Consider the following 19,788-nt stretch of genomic DNA (forward strand, 5'->3'; position numbering starts at 1 on the left):
TCGAGTCAACGTGAAACGGGTCTCATTATCCTGCACTGATCGCCCCACGAAAGTGGCGATAACAGTCAAAACATGAAGGGTCGGCCGCCGTGGACGGATTGTGGATCCCTACGAGGACGAGAGCGGAGCGGTGGGACTGAGTGAACAAAGAGCGGTGCAGGGTCCTAGGACGGTAGAGCGAGTGGTTGCCCGCTGGTGGTGAGTGGTAGCTGTGACAGAGACTGATGCCACATCTGGCCAGCGGGGACTGGTGAAACGGTCGACCAGCGGTTGCTCCCGCACCGACGGCCACAAAGTGTGACAGTTGCCAGGACTTGTAGCTGGGCTTAAGGTTTAAAGATAACGGCGGGTCGGGCGAGTGCCATACATACAGACAGACATATATATTCCCTGTGCGTTATTCATTGCTGGCGAAACTCTGTCACATATGGTAGTTGCAAGTTTAATTTAAATTTACACATGCACAATTGTATTTACGCATCGTGTAGTGCCTGTGTCTTCGAGCTGGCGAGACACTGTGTAGTGCCTGTGTCCTCGCGTAGGCGAGGCACTGTATAGTGGCTGTGTCATCGCGCAGGCGAGACACTGTGCGATGACTGTTTCCTCGCGCAGGCGAGACACTGTGTAGTGATTATGTCCTCACGCAGGCGAGACACTGTGTAGTGACTGTGTCATCGCGCAGGCGAGATGCTGTGTGGTGACTTTGTCACCACACAGTGGGCAAACGACCAGCCTGCTTGTGACCCTGATATCTATTGCATGACAGTTCACCTCTTTGGGGGTGTTTGGAGCCCATCCTTTGCTGGATTCGCCCTACGGCAGGCATACTACTCATGGAAAGAATATGCCAGAAGATATTACCAGAAGTGAACAAAACCTTTATTTGTTTTTTTTCTCTCTCTCAATGAATTCCTTGGCAAGAGCTTTGATTATCACTCATCGGTTGAGAACCTTACTGTTAAAGGACGGTTTCAAGCTTACCAAGTGGATTTCAAATAACAAAAGAGTACTTAATACCATCCAAGAGATGGAAAGCCTAGCAATGCCAAAATAAATAATGCTTGCAGAGAAAAAGACACATACCGAACGTGTACTGGAACTTCTTTGGGACCTCCAAAGGAATGAAATTTGGGTAATGGTAAAGCCCACACAGAGGCGGGGCATCTTAATCATGGTCAGCTCTATATATGATTCTTTAGGTCTCCTTGCTCCAGTGATTACACATGGTAAACTTATCTTCCAAGAAGAATGTCGAAGAACCATTGCATGGGATGAACCACTGACAGGCCTGAATGAGTTGGCCTGCCGACGGGGGAAGAAGGGACTTCAACACCTATCACGGGTGAGAATACCGCGGTGGTATTTGCCTGAGAACGCAGACCAACTGAGAGACATACTCCTGCACCATTTTAGCGAAGTCCCCAACAGGCGTATGGATCTGTGTCCTATTTAAAGACAACTCGTAAGGATGGCTCCTATTATGTGACCTTTGTATGTGGTAAGGCCAAACTAGTTCCGATAAAGAAACTCACCATTCCTTGTCTCGAGCTGTGCTCTGCAGTTCTGGCCTCAGAGGCAGACAAACAATTGAGAAAGGACATAAAACTACCTGTTTCCCAGTCCGCGTTCTGGACAGACAGCACAGCGGTGATTCAGTACATAAGGATTACCAAGAGGCGTTTCCTTATCTTTGTAGCAAATTATATGGGAATGATACATGATATGTCTAAACAATGGCGATATGTCAGCTCAGAATCAAATCCTGCTGATGACGCCTCTCGGGGAGTAGAAGGAGACAGATTCACCAGTGAGAATCGATGGCTACGGGGACCCTCATTTTTGGGCCTGGATGAGAGGGACTAAACTACATACCCACAAGTCTCAGATCTTAGTGACAGTGATCCAGAAGTGAGAAAGGAGTGTACTGTGTTAACCTTGCAGAGCAATGGGAAAGAAGACAGCATCAAAACCCTGATCATGCGATATTCATCATGGCACTGTCTCTTGGTAGGAGTTGCTTGGATAAAAAGATTCCTACGTTGGTGTCAGAGGAAGTGGAGATATGGAAGAAATGAAGGCAGGGGCATTAAGCCTAGAGAACTGGAGGAGGCAAGGACCGCTGTCTTGCGTATAGTGCAAGCAGAGAGCTTTGCATCAGAAAGACTTACATTACAATATCGGGGTATTGTAGTGAAAGGTAACCTTAGCCGCCTAGATCTGTTCTTAGGTGATGATGGTCTAATTAGAGTTGGAGGGCGGTTGAGACACGATAATGGACAATCTTCACTAGGGAATCCCATACTGTTGCCTAGAGATAAACGTCACAAAATTCATTACTGAAGAAGTGCACGCTCTGAAGGCTGGACATTCTGGCCGTGACCATACCTTGGCAATACTGCGGGAATTATACTGGATCCCACGGTGTCGCAGCTTGCTAGATCGTATAATACGAAACTGTATAACCTGCCGTCGGAACAACTGGAGAGCCACACATCAATAACAAGCGGACCTACCAGAAGATCGGATTAAGGCAGGAGAGAAGGCCTTCAACTTTTGTGGGGTGAACTGTTTTGGGTCAAAAGATGGGGATGCATTTTTACATGTCTAACTACCCGAGTCATCCATTTAGAGGTTTTGACATCCCTGAGTCCGGACATATTCACACCATTGCTCTATTGAGATTCTGTGCTCGAAGAGGCTCACCTAAACGCATTAGGTCTGACTAGAGAACTAACCTGATGGGAGCGAACAAGGAACTACAAAGGGCTTCCAAGAGCTGGCATGAGGATGAGGGTGTGAAATATGCACTCTTGATTAGGCGCATTGAATGGGTTTTTAATCCACCTGCGGTCCCTCACATGGGTGGAATCTGGGAGAGACAAATCTGTACTGTAAAAAATGTTCTTTCCAAGGTAATTGGAACACAAATTCTGGATAACAACAGACTCCTTACTGTGTTCTGTGTAATTTGGAGGAAATTGTGAACGGTAGACCGCTCACACTGAACCCTAATGATCCGAGTGACCTGGAACCACTCACCCCACTACACTTACTGAGGACCGAGTGTATCACAGTGGACACTGGGAAGGAACCACACATAAGTGAGACTTACAGACGAAGCTGGAAACATGCCCAATTCCTTTCTGACCAATTCTGGAAAAGATGGACTAAGGAATACCTGCCACAGCTACGTCAGAAACTGGGGAACATCACTCCAGAACGTAATTTTCAGATTGGCGACATAGTTATCGTTGCTGGCCAACAGCTCACAAGAAATCACTGGATGACGGGAAAGGTTCTGGAAGTGATGCCAAGTGATGACGGCCTGGTACGGAAAGGTCGAAGTAAAAAAACAAGGGTTCAGTGTTCCTGCGTTCAATTACGAAACTTTGTCTCCTAGAAGGTGTTGCAGACTTCCAAGACTCGGGATCCCTGTGAGACCCTGGGGTACGATCCTCTTACAGTGAGGGGCCCCGGGCCCACAGTGATTCTCAACACTTGGCACAAGTAGCAGGCCGCTGAACCTACAGCTTAACATAGTCATTAGGCATGACTTACGATTTCGTGCTAAGCCCGACAGGGGGAGTGTTACTGCCAGAGAGAGAGAGACAGAGAGAGAGAGAGAGAGAGAGAGAGAGAGAGAGAGAGAGAGAGAGAGAGAGAGAGAGAGAGAGAGAGGGGAGAGAGAGAGAGAGAACACTGAAGAAGGTAGTGGATGGGATGGGGAGAACATATTTTGCTGACCTGATAAAGTTAGTCTCGGCCGGGTTAATGGAGGTCATATAGGGACTTCAAAGATTCCACGCAAGAAACATTTGTAGGGAACACCCAACTCTGCCTTGCCCTGGGGCAGAAGCAAGTATACTGTAGAGGGGAGCAGACGTCGTGAACGAGCATCTCGCATTGAGAGTGATTTCCAGTCTACAGAAGTTAAATGACCCGCCAACACGTGAGTGTCTTGACTACAACATACTCAGTGTAACATATATGTCCTGTTTTTTTATGTAAGAGTGTACAGCAGCACAATTTGTAATTTTATTCTGTAAGATTGAGACTGTTAAGCTACCAATGTGTGTAGTAACGTAAACCTATAATCCTATTCCATAAGGCTGAGACTGTTAAGTTACCAATATATATTTGTCTTTATGAGAATTTCCTCGTGTTCCCAGGTTTTGACCGATGCAATCAATACATCGAGTCAACGTGAAACGGGTCTCATTATCCTGCTCTGATCGCCCTAAGAAAGTGGAGTCAAAAGATTTTCTTCTTATGAACTCCTGTTCTCTAACAACTGTCTTCAGGCTCTTTCTCATCACTACAGTGTTACATCTCTTGCTATCTTCTACCGCTATTTTCATGCTAACTGCTCTTCTGATCTTGCTCACTGAATGCCTCCCCTCTTCCCCCGACCTTGCTGCACAAGACTTTCTTCTTTCTATCACCCCTATTCTGTCCACCTCTCTGATACAAGAGTTAACCAGTATTCTCAATCATTCATCCTTTTCTCTAGTAAACTCTGGAATCCCTACCTGCTTCTGTATTTTCACCTTCCTATGACTTGAACTTCTTCAAGAGGGAGGTTTCAAGACACTTAGCTTTCAATTTTTCACCCCCGCTTGGGACCCTATTCAGGGACCGGTATCTCAGTGGACACTTTTTTTTTTTTTTTTTTTTTATCTTTGGTCGGTGTCCCTCCAACCAAAAAAAAAGAAAAAAAAATTACAAGATTTCTACATTATCAACCGGAGAATCACTCTTAAGAACCCGGGCAATCATATCTGTGGTCCTTAAAAGTAGCCGTGGTAAGAGAGCAAAGCGTTTCAGAATATGGACCCTAGTTAACAGTGTGGAGCTTGATAGAGAGCAACAAGATGCTACTATAAGCAAGTCATACCCCGCACTCTTCACCCTCCACCTTATCACTTGCTCTGTTGCCAGTTTAGTTTAGTGGTTGCTAGGATGGGATGGTTGTTCAAACTAGATAAATGAATATATGTTTTTGTTAGGAGTAATTTATATTATGGTCATTACCTCAAAACATAGTGAAACACTCCACTACTTACAACAGCGGTATTCTAAAGTTGTAGTGCGTGGGTGGCGAGTAAAGTTGGAATACAACTGACTCCTGGCAACTTATCACAGCTTCAAGGCCACGGAGAACCAGGAGGAATCCGAGTGCGTCATTCTGTCAGTTTGTTGCTTAAACAAGAGTGTGCATAGTACCCATGGCTTAGTACAGCCTTAAAACCATATAGAAACCAAACCAAGAAGAGTGCGTCATTCCATCAGTTTATCCATGGCTGAGCAGGGGTGAGTACACAGCACAGTATGTTCAGAGCTGTGGTGGTAACGGACAATGTACCAACCTGATTGTTAATCTTCATCCTCCTCTAGTAAATATTCGTTATCACTGCCAGATGCTTCAGAGGACGAGGCATTGCACGTTTAAAAGAAAATATGTATTTATCGGGAAAAACTCATTAATAGGTGATGAACAAACGTCGCTACACTAGTGATGTATCAGATACATAGTTTTAGAGATCCTCGGATGCGAAGACAGCCTATGCATTTCTCATAAAATGCGGTTGCGGACAAGACTGCGAATGTTAAAAGTCAATGTTTATGGATGCGGATTTCTTTTACTTCCATATCCGCGTTCATTTTTTATGTATTTACACACACACACACACACACACACACACACACACACACACATATATATATATATATATATATATATATATATATATATATATATATATATATATATATATATATATATATATATATATATATATATATATATATATATATATATATATATATATATATATATATATATATATATATATATATATATATATATATATATATATATATATATATATATATATATATATATATATACGAAAAAAAAAAGTGCACAAGCACACACATCATGGGATCAGATCAGACTGGCCACGTGAAGACACTGGACAACTGAACATACTGAAAAAAAAAATAAAAATTATATATATATATATATATATATATATATATATATATATATATATATATATATATATATATATATATATATATATATATATATATATATATATATATATATATATATATATATATATATATATATATATATATATATATATATATATATATATATATATATATATATATATATATATATATATATATATATATATATATATATATATATATATATATATATATATATATTATATATATATATATATTTTTTTTTTTTCAGTATGTTCAGTTGTCCAGTGTGCTCACTGTCTTCACGTGGCCAGTCTGATCTGATCCCATGATGTGTGTGCTTGTGCACTTTTTTTTTCGTATTTTTTATTAAATTTTATCTTGTTATATTTATTTATTTATTTTATTTATTTATTTATTTATTGATCTTATTTTTTATTTGCTTATTTATTTATTTTATTTATTTTATTTTTTTTTGGGGGGGTGGTTTATCCTAATATGTGTACCAATTATGGGTCCCGCCACTCCAGGAAAACCGCTAATTGCCATGAACTCAGCTTGTTTTCGCTGAATGTCATCTAGACTGGTTGGGAATTTTATAAATCTCACGAATGCTGGTGTTACAAGGGTAACCAAAGTCTGCCCTATCATTTGACTAATAGCTTGTTGGAATAAACCACGGTGACCACCACTGTAGAGCTGCATTTTTCAGTAGCCAAATACCGCAGTGTTGTGGCCACCTTAATTTCCACACTTATTGCCTTGCTCCTGTTGGTCTTGGGTGCGATGGCATCTCTCACCATATCGCACACCAGCAATTTCCCTTCACTTTCCAATCTGCACCTTTTTTACGAGTTCAGCGTCTTCATATACATTTAAAATGTCTTTTCTAGGCCTATAAATCCTTGGTCTACGTCTCCTCTCTCCTTGTTGTGATGCGTCCATCTTAATTGTGAATACTTAAGTGTTGAAAAAGCGAGATGAGACTCCTCATCCACGACACTTAATTTCGTTGTCCGCTAAGTGTACTTAGCAGACTTAGCCCATGCCCTTCCTTCTCTTATCTTGCACCATTAGGTTTGGCCCAAATTTTCTTTTAATTATGTTTTATCGTTCCTTAACCAAATTGAGAAGTGAGGCAACTTCGTCTTTTGGAAGGTAGGACTTAAACACTCCGCCAGCACTTGACGTAAGTGTAAGATTTGAAAATTTCGTCTGTTAAGCCTATTTAATAATATTAAGTATTCTTCGTAGGTGCGGGCCCTGATCCACTTTCTTCTCCAAATGTAGAACCTTTATGCGTAGCTAGGAGTCATTTCATTGAATTTAGCCAGTCATCACATTCACGCTACCAATATACCTTCATAGGAGAATCAGCGACCCAACATCATCTGTGTTGCCACCATCTCCTGCCACCCAGTAAGTCTATTAACCAGTGAACTAGCGGCGACTTCCGACTGAATAAGTGGTAGCAGCAGTTAAAATGGCAGGCAACACGTAACAACTACCAGAACAAAGTGGTGGCTGGTGGTAAATCTACATCTAGTACATATGAGGGCCACTGGCCGAGGGTGCGGATGTGGATTGTTTTTACATATAATGTTAATAAAGTGATAAAAAGTGCGTAATATCTGTGAGAGAATGTTTCACTTTTCAAGAATTTCAAGAATGTTGATGTAAATGGGGAAGCGGAAAGCGGAGTACATGGGGGCAACTGGGAAGGAGGTTGATCGGGGAAAGACTAAAATTAGTAGGGTCAGGGAAAGGAGATTACGTGCTCCCCACTACTTCCTCTCTCCCTTAGATTCTTCACTCACATCTCAGCCTTCCTGCTTATATTTATTATTTCTACTTTCTCTGCCTATTCCCATCCTCCTCCTTCACCCTTTCTCCACTTCCTTGCCAATGTACTCTCCTTCTCCCGTTACGAGCTCACTCCCTGCCTCTACTTCACAATACGTCCCTTCCTCTCCGTTTCTTTCCTTCCCTTCCTCTTCCGTCTTGTCTCAAACCTCCCTCCTGTCACCTCTCCAAGATAAAAGGGACCAAGGAGTGATGCCTCTTTCTTTCCCCTTCACTCTTCTCATAGCATTTACTCTTCATCTTTTCTCATTTTCTCTCACTCTCGAATAATTCCATTCATATTCTCAGTCTCATTTTATTTATCAATCCTCAGGATTGTTCTTACTCACTATCACATTCAACCTTTCTCTAACTTTTACTCATGTTGACTCGCTCACGTTTTCTCTCACTCAGGGCGTTCGCAATGGTCTGAGTTGCCGGTGGTCGCCAGCTGTCTTAATATAGTTCTTTGGAGATGCAGAGCACATTCTAAAATCGCCTCTCGTGATACATTTTGGTGTACTGTATCTACATCTTACAAACCATTAATCCTAAATGTTTATGTTAACAGTATCCATGGGATATGGTAATTCACACTCAACAGAACAATCATCATAAGGTTCTTAGTGTTTTCACATGTCTACTCTCCTGCTTCATATTTACTTAGAAAAACTTTTCCACTGGTTTTTGCAGGAATTAATGGCAAAATCTTGCAAGTCCCGAAAAAAAAAATAAGCAAGTATTACTTGCGCTACAGGGACACTGTTCATCAGAATGTATCACAATCAGTGGCGGCTCCTCAATAGGGACTGCGAGACTGCAGCCCCCCCCCAGTAGATTTCTAGGATTCACGAAAATAATGTTAATTTATTTATGTTTGACTATCATTCACATGAAAACACCAATTCTCATATGTTTATATGAAAAAAAAATAAAATACTGCCAAACAATGAGGAAGTACGGAAATTATTTACTATTTAATGATACGAAAGCGGGGAGAAATGGGGGGAGGCTTCCCGGGCAGAATGGCGAGTGTGGACTGCATCCAGCGCAGTCTTGTCTCGGCCGTTGTTGTGGCTGGGTGAGTGTTCTTGCGTCGGTCTTATTTTCGATCGTGTTTTTCAATTTGTCAGGGATGATTTTAAAATATTATTGATTTTAAAATATTATTGATTGATATTATTGATCTTGTGCTCAATCTTGATTATCATGGATGGTGTAAAATCACAGAAACATCGTATAAAATAGTTTTTTTTTTTCTTTTCCCAGGTAGGCCTAGCAGTATTTTGCAAAATGGCACAAGAAGCAAAGACGGTTTCAGCATTGAAAAAACTCACAGTTCACAGTTAACATTTCAAGAGAAGGTAGCAATTAAACAAGCAGGTCGCCCATTACCAGACATTAAAATTGTGCAAGAAGGAGTAAGCCACAACAAGAAGTATATTCGTAGTTTTAATTGTGATTGTTACCAAAGGAAAACATGGCTCTGTGGATGTGAAGTTAAGAATGCACTATTTTGCTTTCCATGTCTGTTGTTTTATTTGTCTGAATGTGAGACAGCCCCCCCCCATCAGTAACAGTCACGAGCCGCCACTGATCACGATACACGGTTCTAGAATGTGTATCTCCGGAGAGCTGTGAGAGCGTGTACCAAGCCCTACACATTAAAACAACCGGCGACCACCAGCAACTCAGACCACTGAAAGTACCTGAATGGGAAGTTTTCAGAACTAATCCGACAGATGTCGTCGCTACTGCATGTCTCTTAGTGGCATGACGTAAAATATTATTATTCTAAATCCCATGTGCATACAGATGAATAGAACATTGATCATTATTTCAGATTTTTGCATCGACTTTTAAATATCTTGTATGGATAATTCTGAGAGAAGTTCGTCACCACAGAAATATATATTTTTTTTCGTGATTATTTAGTAATACTGTCATAAATATTTTTATTTGGCTTATTATAAGCCTAAACTCTATTGATTTGGGCAATGAAAGAGATAAAAAATAAGACTGTACTATATGTACTATAATATGACATACTCGGTAACATCTTGATATATGGATATAGTTGTTTCCGTGGATATTTTATCATCTTTCATGAAGCAAGCTATATGGCAAAGTAATCGAAACACCAAAACAAACATCTCTCTGAACTACTTTGGAGAGGAATACAGGAAGCCACAGGCTCATGGAGTAGTGGCATGGACACTGCAACAGAAATTAACTGGTTGTCCAACTACGTGTTTGTTAACTTCAACTAAGGTTTGTTTTGATTAGATATACAGGACACTCGAGTTGCCGATTTTCAATTAAAATTGTTGTTTCTATGTACTAGGAAGTTGATTTATGCAATTTGGAGCTTTAAGTGGGACAGATAAGTTGTCTTCTTCTTTATTGTCGTCTACATTAATACGCTTCTGATCAATGGTGTACTTTTTTTTGGAAATCTCGACATGACCAAATAAATCTAAATGTCAGTTCACTAAAAAAAATCAAGTTAAATATTTTTGTTCATGAAAACAGTTCGATTTTACCTGTGTTACTACTAAGAGAGAATTGTGCTGAAAAGTATAATATATAAGCTCATTGCATATCTATGTATATAGAACGAAACTGTAGACATATTTGATATTGCTCTTATGTGCGAGAGGGGGACATATATGGTGCTGCTGCCTGGTGATACTCACTTGTTTATGAAACTTCCCATTAACACTCACTACCATATCCACTCTCAGTCTCACTCTCTCAAACTTAATCTTTCACTTACTTTCATAATCTAACTCATACTTGTTTTCTCCACTCAGTCTCACATTTCTCACATTTCACTCAGTCGCATTTCTTCTCACTTATCCCACTTATACCTCACTTATCATTCTCAATCTATTAATCTCTCAACTCATTCATCCTTGTTTTTTTATTCAACTCATTTTTTTTTTCTTTTCATGTTAGAGGGGCATAGGCCAAGGTCAATAACAAATTCGAGAAAAAGGGACACTTGAGTACCAATTACCGAAGTCAGATAGAAAAAAAAAAATCATCAACAACTAGAGAAGCAAATTGAAACCCTCTTGAAAGAGTCCAAGCTGTAGTATATATATATATATATATATATATATATATATATATATATATATATATATATATATATATATATATATATATATATATATATATATATATATATATACGGAGGAGGAGGCAGTAGACACCTGCCGAAACGATAATTACTCCCAGTGAGGTCTAAAGCACTGTTCAGGGGGTGCTGTGAACTTATCATTAAACCCAGCTGTGACCTCACTGAACGTTTCCCTTTGTGTCTCACAACACAAGGGGGTAGTCACAGCCTGCCCTCTAAAGACAACTCTCTTCCTCCACACAAAACTACAAGCACCTAATAACACACACACCCTTCACTCAAAAAAATTTAAAATCATGGCGACTCCTACACCAGCCTCGGAGTCCCCATCTGGGGAGGGGACCATAAATGTCCCCAGGTCGGACTGCCTTTCCGTCGACGACCCTAAGTGTCTTGACACCCCCCTCAACTTTTTCTTCATTAACTTCTGCAACATTCGCGGTCTAAGATCTAATTTTCAATCTGTAGAACACCACCTCTCCTCTTCTAAACCTCATCTTCTTTTCCTCACTGAAACTCAGGTGTCTGAAGCAACTGACAGTAGCCCCTTTTCTGTTCCCTCCTACTTTCTCTATCCTCATTTTCGATCCAAAGCTGGATGCTGCGTTTATGTGCGCAATGACTTAACCTGCTCTCGTGCCCACGCTCTTGAATCTTCCGAGTTTTCCACCATCTGGCTACGACTACAGAGTCATTCTCATACTAAATTTATCTGTGCTGTATACCTCTCTCCTAACTCCTATGACTATAAGAAATTCTTTGACTACTTAACTTCCAAAGTGGAGCACATTCTGACCCTCTTCCCTTTTGCAGAGATCTCCATTCTTGGAGACTTCAATGTTCACCACCAGCTTTGGCTTTCCTCTCCCTTCACTGACCATCCTGGTGAACTAGCCTACAACTTTGCTATCCTCCATGACCTAGAGCAATTGGTGCAACACCCTACTCGTATTCCTGACCGTCTTGGAGATACGCCCAACATTCTTGACCTTTTCCTGACCTCTAATCCTTCTGCTTATGCTGTCACCCTTTCTTCTCCGTTGGGCTCCTCCGATCACAATCTCATATCTTTATCTTGTCCTATCACTCCAATCCCTCCTCAGGATCCCCCTAAGCGAAGGTGCCTCTGGCGTTTTGCCTCTGCTAGTTGGGGGGACCTGAGGCGGTATTTTGCTGATTTTCCTTGGAATGACTACTGCTTCCGTGTCAGAGACCCGTCTGTGTGTGCTGAGCGCATAACAGAGGTGATAGTGTCCGGCATGGAGGCGTACATTCCTCACTCTTTTTCTCGTCCTAAACCTTCTAAACCTTGGTTTAACACAGCTTGTTCTCGTGCTATACATGATAGAGAGGTGGCCCACAAAAGGTACTTAAGCCTTCCTTCACCAGAATCTCTTGCACTTTATATTTCTGCCCGGAACCATGCCAAGTCTGTTCTCCAACTAGCCAAAAACTCCTTCATTAACAGAAAATGTCAAAACCTTTCAAGATCTAACTCCCCTCGTGATTTCTGGCATCTAGCCAAAAATATCTCCAATAACTTTGCTTCTTCTTCTTTCCCTCCTCTACTTCAACCAGATGGCACCACTGCTATCACATCTATTTCTAAAGCTGAACTCTTTGCTCAAACCTTTGCTAAAAACTCTACCTTGGACGATTCTGGGCTTGTTCCTCCCTCTCCTCCACCCTCTGACTACTTCATGCCTCGTATTAAAATTCTTCGTAATGATGTTTTCCATGCCCTCGCTGGCCTAAACCCTCAGAAGGCTTATGGACCTGATGGGGTCCCTCCTATTGTTCTCCGAAACTGTGCCTCCGTGCTTGCACCTTGCCTAGTCAAACTCTTTCAGCTATGTCTGTCAACATCTACCTTTCCTTCTTGCTGGAAGTTTGCCTACATTCAACCTGTTCCTAAAAAGGGTGACCGCTCTAATCCCTCAAACTACCGTCCTATTGCTTTAATTTCCTGCTTATCTAAAGTTTTTGAATCTATCCTCAACAGGAAGATTCTTAAACATCTATCACTTCACAACCTTTGCTAAAAACTCTACCTTGGACGATTCTGGGCTTGTTCCTCCCTCTCCTCCACCCTCTGACTACTTCATGCCTCGTATTAAAATTCTTCGTAATGATGTTTTCCATGCCCTCGCTGGCCTAAACCCTCAGAAGGCTTATGGACCTGATGGGGTCCCTCCTATTGTTCTCCGAAACTGTGCCTCCGTGCTTGCACCTTGCCTAGTCAAACTCTTTCAGCTCTGTCTGTCAACATCTACCTTTCCTTCTTGCTGGAAGTTTGCCTACATTCAACCTGTTCCTAAAAAGGGTGACCGCTCTAATCCCTCAAACTACCGTCCTATTGCTTTAATTTCCTGCTTATCTAAAGTTTTTGAATCTATCCTCAACAGGAAGATTCTTAAACATCTATCACTTCACAACCTTCTATCTGATCGCCAGTATGGGTTCCGTCAAGGCCGCTCTACTGGTGATCTTCTGGCTTTCCTTACTGAGTCTTGGTCATCCTCTTTTAGAGACTTTGGTGAAACTTTTGCTGTTGCCTTGGACATATCAAAAGCCTTTGATAGAGTCTGGCACAAAGCTTTGATTTCCAAACTACCCTCCTACGGTTTCTATCCTTCTCTCTGTAACTTCATCTCAAGTTTCCTTTCTGACCGTTCTATTGCTGCTGTGGTAGACGGTCACTGTTCTTCTCCTAAATCTATTAACAGTGGTGTTCCTCAGGGTTCTGTCCTGTCACCCACTCTCTTCTTATTATTCATTAATGATCTTCTAAACCAAACCTCTTGTCCTATCCACTCCTATGCTGATGATACCACCCTGCACTTTTCCACGTCTTTTCATAGACGTCCAACCCTTCAGGAGGTAAACATATCACGCAGGGAAGCCACAGAACGCCTGACTTCTGATCTTTCTAAAATTTCTGATTGGGGCAGAGCAAACTTGGTATTGTTCAATGCCTCAAAAACTCAATTCCTCCATCTATCAACTCGACACAATCTTCCAGACAACTATCCCCTCTTCTTCAATGACACTCAACTGTCCCCCTCTTCTACACTGAACATCCTCGGTCTGTCCTTTACTTATAATCTGAACTGGAAACTTCACATCTCATCTCTAGCTAAAACAGCTTCTATAAAGATAGGTGTTCTGAGACGTCTCCGCCAGTTTTTCTCACCCCCCCAGCTGCTAACTCTGTACAAGGGCCTTATCCGTCCATGTATGGAGTATGCTTCACATGTCTGGGGGGGTTCCACTCATACTGCTGTTCTAGACAGGGTGGAATCAAAAGCTTTTCGTCTCATCAACTCCTCTCCTCTAACTGACTGTCTTCAGCCTCTCTCTCACCGCCGCAATGTTGGATCTCTAGCTGTCTTCTACCGCTATTTTCATGCTAACTGCTCTTCTGATCTTGCTAACTGCATGCCTCCCCTCCTTCCGCGGCCTCGCTGCACAAGACTTTCTTCTTTCTCTCACTCCTATTCTGTCCACCTCTCTAACGCAAGAGTTAACCAGTATTCTCAATCATTCATCCCTTTCTCTGGTAAACTCTGGAACTCCTTGCCTGCTTCTGTATTTCCACCTTCCTATGACTTGAATTCCTTCAAGAGGGAGGTTTCAAGACACTTATCCACCAATTTTTGACCACTGCTTTGACCCTTTTAGGGACTGGCATTTCAGTGGGCATTTTTTTTTATTAGATTTTTGTTGCCCTTGGCCAGTATCCTTCCTACATAAAAAAAAAAAAATTAAAAAAAAATAATAAAATATATATATATATATATATATATATATATATATATATATATATATATATATATATATATATATATATATATATATATATATATATATATATATATATATATATATATATATATATATATATATATATATATATATATATATATATATATATATATATATATATATATATATATATATATATATATATATATATATATATATATATATAATATATAAAATACAGGAGGCAGTAGACACCTACCGAAACTATAATTATTCCCACTGAGATCTAAAGGACAGGTTCGGGAGGGGTGCTTTGAACTTATTAACCCAACTGTGACCTTACTGAATGTTTCCCATTGTATCTCACAACACGTGGGGGCAGTCACAGCCTGCCTTGTAAAGACAAATATCTTTCTTCACACAAAACTACATGCACATAATGAGACACACACCTTTCATTCAAAATTCAAAATTATCATGGCGACTCCAGCACCAGCCTTGGAGTTCCCATCTGAGGGGAACCATAAATTTCCCTAGGTCGGATTTCTCTTCTGGTATCGACCTTGTGTCTTAACACCCTCCTCAATGTTTTCTTCATTAATTTCTGCAACTTTAACGGTTTTAGATCTAATTTTCAATCTGCAGAACATCACCTCTCCTTTACTAAACCTCATCTTCTTTTCCTCCCTGAAACATTGTCTCAGGCAACTGACAGTTACCCCTTTTCTGTTCCCTCCTACTTTCTTTATTCTCATTTTCGATTTAAAGCTGAATGTTGCGTGTATGTGCGCAACGACTTAATGTGCTGTCGTTCCAACGCTTTTGAATCTCCCGAGTTTTCCATAATTTGGCTACGACTACAAAGTCACTCTCAAACTAAATTTATGTGCTGTACACCTCTCACCTAACTCCTCTAACTATAAAACTTAGAGCAACTGGTGCAACACCCTACTCTTATTCCTGACCGTCTTGGAGATACGTCCAACATTCTTGACCTTTTCCTTACCTCTAATCCTTCTGCTTATGCTGTTACCCTCTCTTCTCCGTTGGGCTCCTCCGATGACAATCTCATATCTTTATCTTGTCCTATCGTTCCATTCCCTCCTCAGGATCCCCCTAAGCGGAGGTGCCTCTGGCGTTTTGCCTCTGCTAGTTCAGGGAACCTGAGGCGGTATTTTGCTGATTTTTCTTGGAATGACTACTGCTTCCGTGACAGAGACCCGTCTCTGTGTGCCGAGCGCATAACAAAGGTGATAGTGTCTCGCATGGAGGCGTACATTCCTCACTTCTTCTCGACCTGAACCTTCCAAACCTTTGGAACACAGCCTGTTCTCGTGCTATATGTGATGAAGAGGTGTCCCACAAAAGGTACTTAAGTCTTCCCTCATCAGAATCTCATGCATTTTATATTTCTGTCCGGAACCATGCCAAGTCTGTTCTCCAACTAGCCAAAACCTCCTTTATTAACAGAAAGTGTCAAAATCTTTCAAGATCTAACTCCCCTCGTGACTTCTGGTATCTAGCCAAAAAATGTCTCCAATAACTTTGCTTCTTCCTCTTTCCTTCCTTTTTTCAACCTAATGGTATCACTGCCACCTCATATATTTATAAAACTGAACTCCTCGTTCAAATATTTGCTAAAGACTCTACCTTGGAAGATTCAAGGCTTGTTCCTCCCTCTCTTCCACCCTCTGACTATATCGTGCTATTTATTAAAATCTTTCACAATGTTTTCCATGCCCTCGATGGCTTAAGCCCTCAGAAGGTTTATGGGCCAGATGGGGTACCTCCTGTTGTTCTTCAAAACTGTGCCTCTCTGCTTGCACCTTTCAGACTCTTTCAACTCTGTCTATCAACATCTACCTTTCCTTCTAGCTGCAAGTTTACCTGCAATCAGTTTGTCACTAAAAAGGTTGACCGTTCTAATCCTTCAAATTACCGTCCTATTGTTTTAATTTCCTGCCTATCTAAAGTTTTTGAATATATCCTCAACAGGAAAATTCTTAAACATCTATAACTTCATATCCTTCTATCTGATTGCCAGTATGGGTTCCGGCAAGACCGCTCTACCGGTGATCATCTGCCTTTCCTTACTGAGTCTTGGTCATCTTCTTTTAGAGATTTTGGTGAAACTTATGCTATTGCCTTAGACATATCAAAGGCTTTTATTGAGTACGGCACGAAACTTTAATTTCCAAACTACCCTCCTACAGCTTACATCCTTCTCTGTGTAACTTCATCTAAAGTTTCTTTTCTGACCGTTCTATTGCGGCCGTGGTGGACGGTCACTGTTCTTCTCCTAAATCTATTAACAGTGGTGTTCTTCATTTTTCTGTTCTGTCACCTAGTCTCTTTCTATTATTCATCAATGATCTAAACCAAACTTATTTTCCTATCCCCTCCTGCACTTTTCCGCGTCTTTTCTTAGAGATCCAATCTTTCATAAAGTAAAGATTTTACGCAGGGAAGCTACAGAACGCCTGACTGATCTATCTAAAATTTCCGATTGGGGCAGAGCATAACTTAACTAACTACAATTGTATGATGTGGCTTCACGAAACCCTCTGGGAGTCTAGATCCTCCTTATCCTACATTTTGTATGTTTTTCGGTATTATAGGGACGCCCTGACGGCACTCTCTACTGTGGCAGAAGGCACAGCTAACATGATGTCGGCGACCCTGTTCCCAGCAGCGAGGGCGTTCGCCTAGGTTAGACTGGCAGCTCGTCAGTCTGCTGTATGGTCAGTTTCGGAGATGGCTCGCCGGGGCGTGGTGAGGGCAGCTCCCCTTTCCCGAAGTCTGTTCGACCAGTAGGCGACAGACCGCGTCTTCACTACGCTCCCGGCCGTCATCCAGTTCCAGCCGCCTCCCCAGCCAATGCCTCGGCCCTCCCCGGCTCCCAGGTTCCATTCTCTCCCTAGGCGCCCGCCTTCGTTCGCGCGTCAGCAACAGCAGCATCGGGTGTTTTGTTCCCCACCATTAGGAGAAACGACCAGCGCCTGCAACAACATTAGTCCTTTCGGCGCCTGCAGCCGCAGCACCACACCTCCTCCCTACGCCTGAAGTCCAAAAGCTTCTGAAAGACCTCAGGTGGGGTGTCTCCTGGGGTGGCACCACGCGTGGGCTGTGCACGGGTGGGCCACCAGGGTTGTCCGCCAGGTGCTCACCTGGCCTTGGACATCTCTTCCGCCACTACGCTGCCCCCCCGTGTCATCCAAGGTGCTGCCTTACGTGAGAGACATGTTAAAGAGGGGAGTGGTGAAACCAGGGACAGATCGGGTCTTCCTGTCCCACATAGACTGGTTATGAAACTGAGTGCATTGAACAAATTCTTGAAGACTATGCGCTTCAAAATGGTGTCGGTGGCTCAGGTCCGATCAGTACTCCGGAAGGGAGTTTGGTTAGCGTCCCTGGACCGTCAAGACACATATTGGCATGTCCCCATCCATCCCCGGTATCGCCGTTTTCTGGCGTTCCAGGTGGGGAGGGAGACATATCAATTTACCAGGCTCCCTTTTGGAATCTCGCTTGCCCTGAGGACCTTCACGAAGCTATTGAGGGTGGTAGGACCATGCTTGGCGGAAGCAGGCGTCTCCACATTCATGTATCTGGACGACTGGTTGATACATTCCCTCACAAAGGTGGGTGTTTCAACCAGCGTCTAGGTGGCGCTGAGAGGGTTAGCAGACATTGGGTTCAAAGTGAACTTGGACAAGTTTGCCCTCACTCCCACGCAGAAGCTTTGCTGGCTCGGGATCGAGTGGGACACGGTCAACGCCTCACTGTCGCTGGCTCCGAACAACGCCCTTCGGACACTCCTCTGCGTCAAGAGGGCGTATTTCTCTCACACCTTCTCTCGCCGTCAGTGGGAGGACCTGCTGCCTTCCCGGCCCTCCCAGTGGGCCGCCTGAAACACCGATGGCTGACACGGGAGGTCAACAGGTACATCCCGCTCCTCCCACGCGACCTTCACAGGCTGGTACCACCAGCACTCCACAGCTGGTTGCGTCCCTGGCTCCGGTTGGGTGCCCTACGCCAGTCAGTACCATGGTCCTCACATCCACCCTGGATAACTGTGGCGACAGACGCCTCAGACATAGGCTGGGGCTTCCAGTCAAGCTGGGGGGATGAAGCTTGTGGGGGCTGGTCAGAGGAGAGAAGGTCACTTCACATCAACCTTCGAGAGCTGATGATGGTGAGGGAATGGCTCGAGAGGTACCCTGAAATCTCTGGCATGAGCGTCCACTTCGACATGGACAATGTGACACCCGTACAATGCGTGCAGAGGCAAGATACGGCCAGGTTCAGATCCACTCCTGACTCTGTCAGAGAACATCTTCGCCATAGCGTCACGCAGGAACATATTGCTCTTTGCGAAGCATGTCCCGGGTCAGGAGAACGACTAGGCGACACTCTGTCCAGGTTTCAGGGGACGTCGGAGCAGTGGCACTTACGCCCACAGGTGTTCGAGTCTCTCTCTCTCTCTCTCCCCTTCGGCACCCCGGAAGTGGATCCGTTTGCCTCCCCGGACACAGCACAGCTCCCCCTCTACCTTACCTACAACCAGAGGACACGTGCAGGAGGCTCGGACGCCTTCACAGAGGAATGGAACCACTGGGAGTAAGTGTACATTTTTCCTCCTCCAGCGACTCCAGTCCCTCAGGTCCTTCCAAGGACGGGGGTCCTCGTGATAGCACCTTACTGGCCAACCCAGCCGTGGTCCCAGGAGCTGAAGAGGTGGTGCCCTTCCCCCCTCCTACTGGGGTCAGCTTGCTTAGCCAGCAGCCTTGCCGCACTTCTACAGTCATCATTTCAACTTCACAATTTCACACTTGGAGTTTCTGCAGGGAGCTCTCAGCCAACACTTCTCTACGGAAGTAGTAGGCATGATGCTGAAAGCTCACCGCCCATCGTCGGTGTGGTAGCATGAATCCTGTTGGCGGAGATTTCAGGACTACCTTCGGATACACGCGATAGGAACCATCTCCGCCATCACGGTTCTGGACTTCCTAACTTGGCTCGCTGACTCCACCAACAGG

At 43.0% G+C, this 19,788-nt stretch overlaps 2 protein-coding genes across 2 annotated transcripts in view; both read left to right on the forward strand.

Moving 5' to 3' along the window:
• Window positions 1-687: 687 nt before the first annotated feature.
• LOC135089914 (uncharacterized) lies at window positions 688-1,863 on the forward strand. The gene is made up of 3 exons (XM_063986098.1): window positions 688-822; window positions 1,154-1,342; window positions 1,429-1,863. Exons 1-3 carry the CDS (start codon window positions 688-690, stop codon window positions 1,861-1,863), a joined length of 759 nt encoding a protein of 252 aa, XP_063842168.1.
• Window positions 1,864-5,155: 3,292 nt separating this feature from the next.
• Window positions 5,156-19,788, forward strand: part of LOC135090070 (dimethylaniline monooxygenase [N-oxide-forming] 2-like) — a 39,751-nt gene continuing 25,118 nt past the window's right edge. Inside the window, exon 1 of the mRNA XM_063986351.1 lies at window positions 5,156-5,310. Coding sequence (XP_063842421.1) covers window positions 5,297-5,310 — 14 coding nt within the window. The 5' untranslated portion in view covers window positions 5,156-5,296. The remainder of the gene's footprint in view (window positions 5,311-19,788) is intronic.

Source organism: Scylla paramamosain, chromosome 34 (assembly GCF_035594125.1).
Source record: "Scylla paramamosain isolate STU-SP2022 chromosome 34, ASM3559412v1, whole genome shotgun sequence".
NCBI lineage: Eukaryota > Metazoa > Arthropoda > Malacostraca > Decapoda > Portunidae > Scylla > Scylla paramamosain.